The 12,306-nt window shown below is 35.4% G+C and overlaps 2 protein-coding genes across 6 annotated transcripts; one reads left to right on the forward strand and one right to left on the reverse strand.

Annotated features, from left to right (window-relative positions):
- The first annotated feature begins 4,889 nt into the window (after positions 1-4,889).
- On the forward strand, positions 4,890-9,304 carry LOC111367020. 4 transcript variants are annotated; one of them, XM_022987712.1, is made up of 4 exons: positions 4,890-5,132; positions 5,260-5,363; positions 5,567-5,648; positions 6,619-9,304. In XM_022987712.1, the coding sequence occupies exon 4, from the start codon at positions 6,758-6,760 to the stop codon at positions 8,969-8,971; it is 2,214 nt and encodes a 737-aa protein (XP_022843480.1). In that variant the 5' UTR covers positions 4,890-5,132; positions 5,260-5,363; positions 5,567-5,648; positions 6,619-6,757; the 3' UTR covers positions 8,972-9,304. The 4 variants fall into 4 exon arrangements, with proteins under 4 accessions (XP_022843480.1, XP_022843485.1, XP_022843471.1 ...); XM_022987717.1 differs by lacking the exon at positions 5,567-5,648; XM_022987703.1 differs by lacking the exon at positions 5,260-5,363.
- A 192-nt stretch (positions 9,305-9,496) lies between these two features.
- On the reverse strand, positions 9,497-11,583 carry LOC111367041 (pentatricopeptide repeat-containing protein At1g08610-like). Of its 2 annotated transcripts, none has more exons than XR_002697711.1 (2): positions 10,538-11,583; positions 9,497-9,799 (listed from the first exon to the last, which is right to left on the reverse strand). XR_002697711.1 is itself a non-coding variant. In XM_022987733.1 (2 exons), the coding sequence occupies exon 1, from the start codon at positions 11,466-11,468 to the stop codon at positions 10,632-10,634; it is 837 nt and encodes a 278-aa protein (XP_022843501.1). In that variant the 5' UTR covers positions 11,469-11,583; the 3' UTR covers positions 9,497-9,799; positions 10,596-10,631. The 2 variants fall into 2 exon arrangements, 1 of the variants encoding a protein (XP_022843501.1); XM_022987733.1 differs by having other exon boundaries at positions 10,596-11,583.
- Positions 11,584-12,306: the final 723 nt, after the last annotated feature.

The raw sequence follows: 12,306 nt of genomic DNA on the forward strand, positions 1-12,306 counted from the left end.
TTTATGGTAATCAGTTACATCACCACTTTGCAATGTGAATCGCCTATGTGTTCTAGAGTAGACACCTCTCCTAAACCGGTAAACAGTGAGAATTCTGGCACTTTGTACCCTCTAGGCCATGGATATGCTTGGTTTACCCAATTAGGATATGGCTTTGTGTACGTCGGCCTAATGACGGGATGCACCTCAAAAGCCATCTGATCCTGTACGATTTCCATAATCTGATTCCTCAACATGACGTTGGGGTCATATGGAATTCCTACAGGTTGGTTAACCGGTTGATTTGCATGAGGCCTGATGTTTGGTCTTTGATTGGCAACAAAATTACCATGATTAGGGCCATTACCATTAGCCTGAACATCTATTCCCTCATTAACACGTGGAATATTCTGTCCATTGTTTAGGACATTATCTCTTATGTTTGGATTACCCCCCAAGTTAGGCATACCACTACCATTGTTCTGATTTGGCACTGTAGTACCCCCTTGGTTTGAAGTAGAGGGACCAGAAAGCGGTTCTACCCCTTGATTCGGATTTAGGACCGAGGGATTATGTCCCACAATTGTCCTAGTTTGAAAGTGATTTGTAAGAGGTATAACCGGTTGACATATTTGGCCTACTAACTTATTCATTGTTTCGTTCAAAGTGTTTAGCTGTTTGGCCATGTTGTCATAGTGTACATTCCCATTTTGGGTAAATCTTTCCATATTATGAATACTTCGAAGATTTACCTGTTCAACGACGTCTTGTATGAGTTCTCCAGGTAATGCACGCATGGTTCGAGGACTTAACTCCGTCATTGGTTCGTAACGACTGTTACTGCTCTGATTCTGTCCATCTGTTCGTGGAGAGGCATGCCGCTCCTCATATCGCTCGATCACAGACTGGATTCCTCCCTAACTTGCTGCTTCCTTATCGAATCTCAGAGGCATATTGTTTCACCTTTTGTACTTTCAACACCTAACACCACTGTCCCACTGGGCGTGCTAAATTGTTTCGCGCGGGTTAGTCGCTAACAATTAAAAGGGATCAGACGATTGTACAAGGGACAAATCTCTTGAGACAAAGTCCCAAAAAGGGGTGTTCTTTTATTGGCGATGACTTTACAATTGGAAATTAAAAACAACGTGCCTCCAAGGGGTGCAAGCACACGAGTTACTGAAAGAAAAGTGTTTAAGTCTAAGCTAAGAAAATTAAAATTACATGTTCTCTGTTCGAGAGTTTTTGATTCGGTCCTTTGCTCTATGTTTTTTCTTCCTTTTATACTTCATAGACGATCTCTTTGTGATCAACCGCCTAAAAACTGCTTGATCGTCCTATAACTGCCCACTTTCCTCGTAATGGCCAACTTGTCATGAAAATTGCCTTTTTTAACTGCTGCCATTACTCTTCGTTGTTCAACCGCTTTCGATTGAATTCCTTGAATCATGGAACGTGATAGGGTTGCTTTGATAACTTGCTTTGATAACGGCACGTCTTGATAACCACAAGGCTTTATGTTTGTTAAGACCTTGGGCGACTTGAAGGTTTGGGCGAGAATAGAGTAACAGTTCTGGGCGACTGTATGACACTCCATTCGCTCAGATTCTGGGCGACTTGCAAACTTGGGCGATGGCGTTACCGCGTTCTTGGGCCTCCCTATTTGGGCCTTCATCTTGATTTGTTTGATTGAGCTTCGTTCTTTGGGCTATTTGATTTAGGGATCCTCCAATTGGGCTTCACTCCTTGGGCCGTTCGATTTGGGCTGAATTTTTATGTGTCAACAGTATCTTACAGGGATTACATTTTCAGATGTTCGAATTACATGTCCAAACACTTTTTGTCCTTCTAAGTATTTAATTCCACCTGTTTGGCTTCTTTCTATTTTGGTCAATCATTTTTATTTTGATAGTCTTTAACTAATTATGGTTCAAAATCCTCATTTTGCATAACATCAGAAGTCACGTTGAAAGGTAAATTGTGTATAATAACATTATTTCGTTCTCCATAATTTATGAAATAACATATAATTTATTGAAATCTTATTATTTTTGGACACTTGTAATTCTTTAGGAACCATATTTTCAATATTTGATTAATAAATCTTTTCTAATGTTAATTTCGAAATTTTTGGTTGATTTTTTCTTTTTCGAGTTACAGAGTTTTTTGAACCAATTGGTTGACCACACTTCTGACATATTTGAAATTCATTTACAACAATAGATTGTCCTTTTGGTACATCAATTTTTGCCAGAATATATAACTTTGTCACTTTTTTATGTCAACAAATACGTCAGGTAATTAATTTGCAACTCTTTGCAAGGGATTAATATTTTCAACATTTTGCTCGCATTAATTGCTGCAAGGATCGATGTGAGATAGAGTTGTTTCGTGCTTTTCAAAAGCAATCAAATACTATTATAAGAAATTATACAATGATTTACTCTTCACGGGTAAAAATTTAACTTAAGTCAAATTATAATTAACTATGCTCTTTGATAATTAACTATGCTCTTTGAGAGCAAGTATAATCTAACTAGAATATTCGTCAATAATAGTTTGCTGCTTCAAGAACACTAATAAATTATTATTATTATAAGAATATATATATATATGTATAAAGATTTGCTCTTCAAGAACAATAAATATAATATTCATCTGGAATATTAATTATAATGTTATACTACTTTAGAAGCAACAATAAATTATTAATAATAAATAGGTCTACCATTTATATTTTTTTGAAATATTAATTATAATATTGTAATATGTCAGGAGTAACAACGTGATAGACCGTTAATTTAAAATTTATAGAAGAATATCTGAAAATATTTAATTACCATTTAGATGTGATATGAATTTATATAGCAAATTCAATTATCAAAAATGTATTAAGTCAAAAAATCTTCCAACACATGTACGTGAATTGACTTAGCATATAGACATACAAATATGACAAAGTATCATTATTCGTATAATGAAGTAATCATTATATATTTGCGAACAAGGAAAAAAAGCATAGAAGTAGAAGAAGTAACCTCGTTTTGATGCATATATATGTAGAAAAATTCACATGTCACCAAATTAATTTTTGTACACGTAATAAATATTTATACTTATAAAATTTTATCATATTTACTAAACTTTGAAAAACTAAGTTATCGTGTTGATAACGTTTATGAAAAGAGAGAAAAAGAGAATGGAGAATGAAAGTCAATAATTATTATTTTTTGTATATTTTATTAAGAATAAAAGTCCTATATTTATAAGTAAGAGTCATGAATACAACGTTGATAATTTTTAAGGGTGCAGGATTATAAGTGTCATTCACTGAAAAACTTACCATTTACAACAAAATAGACTTTCTTACACGATTAAATTAATTTTTTTTTAAAAGATCACTTTTCAAAAATCTTTGTCAAACAAACATTTACTAATATACTATTGATAATTTGTATCGTCGCATTTCTTTTGAAACAGAGATGTCCTATGACGACTTCTGCTTGCTGCATATTTTTATTATTAACCATACGAGTAGCATTTGAACCTGGATGCCAGTGCATTGACATATCAAAAAAAAAATAAAAAATAAGAACTTAATTATTCTGTACATACAACTTGACAAGATCCATCTTGTCATTGGGCAATGCGTAAATAATGTAGTGTTGCAACATAGCATCTGACACTTGTACCCTGTACAATTAGCAAAATTCTAATTTCAATAAATCTAAGTTCAACCATATATATTTTTTTTTCATTATTTCGGAGTTATTCATAAACAATTTAATTTAAAATGGATAGATATAAATATTAAACAAGTGATTTATATTTGTGAATTTTACAATATATATGATTAAAAATATTTTGATGCATTATTAAAAATAAGTTAGGTAGGCAATGCGTAAATAATGTAGTGTTGTTAGTCAATGCAGTGTTGCAACATAGCATCTGACACTTGTACCCTGTACAATTAGCAAAATTCTAATTTCAATAAATCTAAGTTCAACCATATATATATTTTTTTCATTATTTCGGAGTTATTCATAAACAATTTAATTTAAAATGGATAGATATAAATATTAAACAAGTGATTTATATTTGTGAATTTTACAATATATATGATTAAAAATATTTTGATGCATTATTAAAAATAAGTTAGGTAACTGAATTCAGAAATATGATATTTGTTGAAATTAAGGTGTGATCTGAATTGTATTTGAAAATTTATTTGGAGATTTTATTTGAAGTCTGTTTGGGAATTATAGTTGGAGTTCAATTGAGAGTTCAGAATTTGTGTTGGACTTGAAAAAAATCTGAAGGAGTTTAAGTTGCAATAAAAGAAAAAAAAAATTTGGAAGGAGAAGGAAACGTCGAACTGGCATTCACTACATGCCTTGATTTCGCTCAAGCACTCAAAATAGTAATATTGGCGCTTGCTTTCCACAAAGTTGCTGAAGCAGTCGGCCATCGCTTGAGCGCCGATCTTATATAGGAATGAATAATTGGTAATTTTGGCAGTTTTTTTTTATGAATTGTAGTTTATCCCAAATACCATATTATTGTTTAGACATGTTATAGTTGAACTCCACATCTTATACTTCTTTTTACAATATAAGTGTGAAAATTCTACCTCTTGAAAAATCATACTTACATTCTACACAATTTACAATCCTCCTTTATTGATATTAGTGAATTCTCTTCTTCTTCCCGTACTTTTTTTGCTCCTTTATTGTTTGATTTTCACATTGCCTATACCTCGTCTTTAATATTATGGTCTTTAATATTCATAACAAGGGATATTAACAATTGGCTTAATTTTTAACGTGACATCTCTTCGCGTGTAACGTCGTGCAAATTTCTCATAAAAGTCGCACTTAATTTGCTACGCCAACTATAGATTCTTCAAAAACACGAGTTGCTTTCAGCCCACAGCCCCGCACTTCCCCCTAGCCCATTTGCCCGCGAGGGAAAAATTTCAGATAGTTTTTGGGGGAAATTGAATGAAATTTCAAAAGGAATTAGGGTTCTTCCTCCCCCCCAAATTCACTCTATTTTCCCTTCGTCCACCCTCATTTCCACCATCCCCTTGCCTCAAAAAATTCGTCCAAAACACCTTCTGTAACTAGTCACCCTCTCTGCGCAAGAGCTACAAGGTAAGTAAATTTGTGTACTAACTGTTTGGTTACGCTGCCTACATGTTTGGTTTAGTTCTAATTTTTTGATCCGTCGCATGGATTTTGGAAGTTGAGTTATGGGCCGGTGGGTTCGTTTAATTTTCAGGATTTCGTTTGCATGCGGTTTTTAATGTTTGTATTTGGTGATACATCACTCTAATTTGGTGTGTGCGCTACTCTCTGAGCATGTTCGATTCTAGGGTTTTGAAGGTATTGATTTACTCGTTCATTTGTTAAGGATTTTTAAGTTTATTGTTTTTAATGTGTATATTTGTTGATATATCACTCCAATTTGGTAATGTACTATTCTCCAGGCGTGTTTAGATTTAGGATTTCGAAGGCATTTATTCTAGGTGGCATTTCGTGTTTTGAAAGATTATTTTGATCATTTTTACTTTATTGTCTGCTTTCAGGATTTATGTGGGGTAAACCTTAAGCTTAAAGATTTTTATGATTCCAAGTTGTTATATGCGAAGGAATATAAAGAATTCAGCGGTAGGTTACGGTGATTAGTTTGGAGATATATTTTTTATGAATAGTTTTACTTGTACATAAGGAATTACATAATGCTTTACGGATATATGAGGTGTAAAAAAGAGAGGGGGAAGTTATTTTTATTATTATTATTTTCTTAATTGAAGAAATTTTAATCCAATCACGTCTCACCACATCATGTGTATGTACATCAATCAGTAAGTTGTAATGTACATGTAGCACAATTAATTTTATATTCACAACAAGCTACAAGAAAAGAAAAATTGTTAGAGTTTTATGCACATTTTATCACTCCTCTTATGTTCTCTTATTATTCATCTGATTTTGAGTAATGTATATGGACAAAGACTTCTTTTCCAATGGAAACAATAAATCTTCATCGTATGTGGGTCTTTTTAAGTATTTTATTGTTCAATCATGATTTTTCAGTTAGACAGCTTGAATCGTAGGACAACATGCTAAGGAGGCGTCAAACAGTAGTTGAATTATGTATATCCAGTAAACATTGTATTTGGTAATAAGTCAAGACTGTGAACAAAAAAAGAAAAAAAAGAAAAGAAAAAAAGAGTGCATTGCTTGACTTTCTGGTGTCATATTACTGTTTTAGGTTGGTGGCCTTTTTGTTCTATATTGCAGGCCTTTTTTTAAGATTCCGATGTTAATCCCTGGATCATATCATTTATTTAGACGGTCCAAAAGCCTCTATTTTGAAAGCCAAGCACAGTATACTATTTGGCCTAAGATCTCGATATACCTGCTTTAGAGGCTTCAAGGTGGTAATAACTAATTTATTCCACAGATACTTCTTTTGTTTTTGCTGATAATTTAGCCCAACCAAAGAGTGTTGCCTTTGCCTTACTTTATTGCTTAAACTTGTTTTGTGCAGTCTTCTTTTTTGAAAAATGAGAAAGCTCGATGATTTAAACTTGATATTGATTCCCACAGAAACTATGTTTTAATATGGCTGCAGAGTCTAATTTTTTGGATACTTGGTGGGCTCTGGAGGAAAAAGCAGAGTTATTTGGTTTGAGAACAAGGAGAAATTTCACTTCTGTTAATTCAATTTTTGTGCTTGAGACTTTGATTGGTTGGCATTTTATTTGTACTTTATGTTGGCAATGGAGTGCAACAAGGATGAAGCCTTCCGAGCAAAGCAGATTGCTGAGAAGAAGATGGAAAATAATGACTTTGAAGGGGCTCGAAAGATTGCTTTGAAAGCTCAAAATCTTTTTCCTGAACTTGAGAATGTAGCTCAGATACTTACTGTCTGTGATGTTCACTGTTCATCAAAAAACAGGATATTGGGATCTGAAAAAGACTGGTATGGAATCCTTCAAGTCGAAAGGTTGGCTGATGAAGCCACCATCAAGAAACAGTACAGAAGACTAGCACTTCTTCTCCATCCCGATAAGAACAAATTTCATGGTGCAGAAGCTGCTTTTAAGTTGATTGGGGAAGCAAATAGGGTACTATCGGATTCTACAAAGAAATCTGTATATGACGCTAAGATTAGAGCTTCAGCAAATTCATTGCAGCATCAGAACAATAATCCAAATGGTTTCACTGTTCGCGGTCAGAATCAATATCAGACAAAGCCGCCAAATTCTGTAGCTAGACAGGCAGGATTCTGGACATGTTGCCCATTTTGTAATGGAAGATTTCAGTATCCAAGAGAATATGTGAACAAAGCTTTACGCTGTCATAATGAAAATTGCTCAAGAGCCTTCATTGCTTATGACCTAGGCGCTCAAGGGATTCATTTGGGGTCCAAAAGGGCTCAACCAGGTGTTCAAAATGTGCCCTCGAAATCCAGCCAGAGTCGACCTTCTCTTTCTAAACAAAAAGAGGTCCCAGACCTGGGAGAGTTCAAAATGGGCGCACAAAAGACGACAAGATCCTCAGATTATCGTGCAGGATCTCTCGGAAGTGCCACCAGTAGAAAAGTTGGGTCAGAATCAGGTCCTCAGGCAGAAAATGCAGCTGAGATTGGAGGGGATTTGAATGCAAAAGAAAAAGATAGCAAAAATGTCCATTCGTTCAATGTTGGAAAGGCAGGGGGTGCAATGCCCAATCGAGATGCAATGCCTAGAAAATCAGGAAATATGGAAAACCAAAGTAGGAAGAGAAGCAAGAAGGTAGTAGTGGAATCTAGTGAAAGTTCTGACACAAGTGATTCTGACCTGGAAGATGTGGTTATTGAGGAAAATTATGACAACCATGGGACAAGGATGGATCCTGGACTTAATGGTTCCGGTCGTCCGAGGAGACAGGCTCAGCGAATGCAGCATTTCTCGTGCAATATAAGCGATGACGATGACTTTGCTAGCCCTCCCAAGAGATCGCGTGGGAACAAATTATCAGGTGACGGTGAAAAGGGGGAAAATGGGACTGTGGATGGTGAAGTTTCAAAATGTGGTAATCAGACTAGTTTTACTACTGATGAAGATAGGGCCAAATCAAAAGTTAAAAAAAAGGGAAATTTACCTCCTCAAGAAAGCTTCGTTGACAAGAATGCAGAGAGTAGCAAAGTTAAGGTTGACGGGCAAGCAGCTGGTATGCAGGGCACTGGTGCTGAACCTTCTATTCATATCTTAGATGATTCTGAACCAGATTCAGATTGTAGTGATGAAGATAAGAAAGTTTATGAGTGTCCTGATCCAGAATTCCATAATTTTGATAAGATCAGAGAAGAAAATTGTTTTTCTGTTGGTCAAATGTGGGCTTGTTATGATACATTAGATTGCATGCCTAGATACTATGCTCAGATAAAAAAGATAATTACTCCTGGATTCAACTTGAGCATCGACTGGTTAGAAGCTCATCCTGAGGATAAACAAGCGACTAATTGGGCAAATGTGGAGTTGCCTGTTGGCTGTGGCAGATTTAAGCGTGGTAAGAATGAAAAAGCTTCAGAAATTTGTACATTTTCTCATCAAGTGCATTTTGAAAAGGGTAGGAGCAGAGGTTCTATTGTCATATATCCTAGAAAAGGAGAAATTTGGGCTCTTTTCAAGGACTGGGATATTCGATGGAGTTCCAACCCGGAGAATCATAAACATTTCAAATATGAAATTGTGGAGGTTATGTCAGATTTTGTTGATGGTACCGGTATAAAAGTTGCTTGCTTGGACAAAGTTGAAGGATTTCTTAGCCTATTTCAGCGAACAAGTGGGAGGGAGATTGATTCGTTTGTAATACGACCCAACGAGCTGCTTAGGTTCTCCCACCAAATTCCCTATTTCGAAATGACTGGCAGTGAAAGGAAAGGAGTCCCGGAAGGGTCTTTTGAACTTGATCCTGCTGCCTTACTCCTACAAGGCTAAGGGGGACATTGGAAACAGGGATGCTGAAGTCAATTGTTCATGGCCAAACTTTGGCCTCCCGTGATAGTTATTTTTCATTTATCGTTTTCTAACTTTAGGCTGTGTTACTCTTGATCCGGTTCTAGTTATTGGAGGAAATAAATTTAGCCGATCTTCCAATAGTTGGGTGCACTTTTCTGCTATACGCGGCTCTATGACATTTTTGTAGTTAACCATGTTTCCGTATCTGCTCTTGGTATCCTTGCTGGTGATTTCTTGTTTACTCTTACCTTAATTTACACAGCAGTACGATTGTACATAAATAGCATATCTTTTTCCCATGTCATTTTGGTACTTTCTTGTGGTATTAGTTACTCTAGTTTCTCATACTTGTGCTTGTTTGGATTTGCTTATAAGTTGCTAAAATTATATTTTTATAGAAAATGAGATAGGTAATTGGGTCTCATGTGATGTATGTTTAAAATTAAAGTTTGACTTGGTTTTTTCTGAATTTACTTCCCTTCCCCTCCCCTCGAGCAAATAGCATTAGTTTCTGGCGAATCCACTATCAAAATTTGCATGCGTCCATGAAGTTCGATATGCCTAAAATAACATAGACAAACGAAACAGTTCGTAGAATAACAAAACAAAACTTTCTTAACAATTGCGAAGTCATGCCTCTAAAGATTGGTTGATACTCTAGTAGCTGCCTATGAAATAAAAACCAGGTCAACATGCGAAGCATGCTGCTCCAAAATCCAAAACTATGTCAGCACTTGTCCTGTTGCCCCTATCACGGTATATTTCATTCACTTTTTTACAGCACAGCCACTTATTACAATTCTTCCCCTATCAAGAAACAAAAAAAAAAAATCACATCAATGGTAGGATCGTTATAAGGATGGAAAATATAAAATTTTCCGACTCTTGACTGGCATATATAGAACATTTCCTCACCTATGTTCCACTCCATCCCAATTAATTTCACTTTTCGAACATATCAATTGTTACAATGAAAGAGCTATTTTTCGGGGGAAAAAATGAGAGAAATGTGAGCATGATGTTCTTCTATTGCATCAACAAAATAAAAGAAAGAGAGGAGCACAATATACATTACACGTCAACGACTCCATCATGCAAAGACACTTCCTCTCGTAACAAAACAATTCCTAATCAAACTCTAAACACTCGCAACTCTTCGCATTTGCTTGCAGGAAGCATAATGCACATCTGTTGGTACAAATTATTAGGTCGAGTGAATAAAAATAGACCACACAACTATAATAGAAACATCAGTCTGAATTGATAAGTTCATATCAAGTATCAATACCATATCAATTTTCTAGTTTTTAGGTAAACCAAAGTAATTTTTTCGCATCATAGTCTACAGATGTGTACCAAAACAATAATATTCCAAGGAATCAAGATCCATGATTAACAAAAATTGCACAAGTATGCTATAGATGATATGACAAAGATAATAAATAAGATGGGAAATTTGTTAATTGACACAGGATTTAATGCACCTGAAAGATCAAAGACTCCCAAGTAACAAATGAGCATGGATAAGAAAGAATAAGAGAAAACCTTTATTTCGAAGAAAATAATTTTTGCTCGAGTTGGGGTGAACAGGCTGAAGATGTACCATGCATAAGATTGTCAAAGCCATGCACGTTTGGATCTAGCAAGGGCTAGCCTCTTTGAAAATCTTGAGTTCCACCAATTTCTGTCGTAATTCTGCAGCTTCTTCAGGCATACTAGCAGTATCAATCTCATGAATTATTTCCAAATAAACTGTGACATAGGACTTGTGTCTACTCGATATCAACATTTCTAGGACTTGGATTGCAAAATCCACTTTTTTGATCTGGCACAATCTCTTAATAATGAATTTATAACAATTATCTCTTATCCTGTTTTTGTTAAAACCCATCGCCTTTAATAATTCTATAGCCTCTTCAATTAGATCGGCTCGGCAGAAACCCCAAATCAAACATCGATAGGTAACTTCATCAGGACAAATCCCATGCTCCAACATGTTATTGTATACTTCCATTGCTTTCCCCATAAAATTCTCCTTTGACAATCCATCAATGACAATATTGTAAGTGATTAAACTAGGAGAGCAGTTTGTATCACATAAGCAATGAAGAATTTGGATAGCCTCGTCTAGCATTGCTTCCTTACAAAGAGCACGTAGGAGGGTGTTATAAGTAATTATATCAGGAAAGCAGTTGTAAATAACCATCTCATTAAAGAAGTCGATTGCACGATCCAGATGACCATGTTTACATAAACCATTAATCAAAATATTATAAGTTACGCGAGTAGGAGGGTGTGATGTTTCATTCATGAAAATGAGGATCTCGTCCACTTCATCCCAACACCCACAGGTACAAAGAGAATGGAGAAGAGTATTGTATGTGATAGCATTTGGCTCCATTCCACGAGATAGAAGATTAAAAATAACCAGCGCTGCATCATCATAGTGTCTCTGTTTAGAAGAAATATTGACCATTGAATTGTATGTCACGAGATCCGGCTAACATCCCTCCACTGTCAAATCTTCCATGATTTCTAATGCGTGTACAATTCCAATATGTTTGCAGACTAACTCAATGAGAACCGTGTAATCAAATGAACGGAAATGGTTAGAATATCTGTTCGAATGCAGATATTCTAAACGGCACAGGCGCACAGCCATATTCAAGAAACTCTTAAAACACAAATGGAAGGAAACTCCATTCCTTAATGGGTTTGTCACTGAATTTTCCTAGGAAGCAAACAGAGTTGTCGCAAATACTATTAGAGAATATCCAAATATTAAATATAGCCATGTTAGGACCTTGTTGACTTTCAGTTACGAAATTGACCTGTTTAATTATATTATTCTCAATACTCAATATACCCATACATTGATTTGTATAGTAATGTGTTCATGGATCGATTGGATGAGAAGCCGATTTTATACATTTAAAACAAGAAATCATTTGGTTATTTCACCAACTTTTTACTCCAGTAGTCTGTGAGCAAATTATTCTTGAAAAATGTAGAACACAACAAGAAAATAAATAACTGAATCCTAAACATACGGATTAAAATTTTCAGAACTATCATGAAGATATATTTTTCTTTTATTCCTTAAGAGTCATTAGTCAAGAGCTACACATAAAAAAGAAGTAAACTTCATTGTGATACAGCAGCAGTCACCAAGAGAAAGGCAAACAGAACTTACACCAAATTTGGCCGTCTCACTAGAAGCTATCGGTGTAACTGGTAGAAAGATACCTGAGGATGGCTGGTGATGGTGGATAAGTTTTTTTTTTTCCGGGGGGGGGGGGGGGGGGGGGGGGGGG

Source organism: Olea europaea, chromosome 2 (genome assembly GCF_002742605.1).
Source record: "Olea europaea var. sylvestris chromosome 2, O_europaea_v1, whole genome shotgun sequence".
Lineage (NCBI taxonomy): Eukaryota > Viridiplantae > Streptophyta > Magnoliopsida > Lamiales > Oleaceae > Olea > Olea europaea.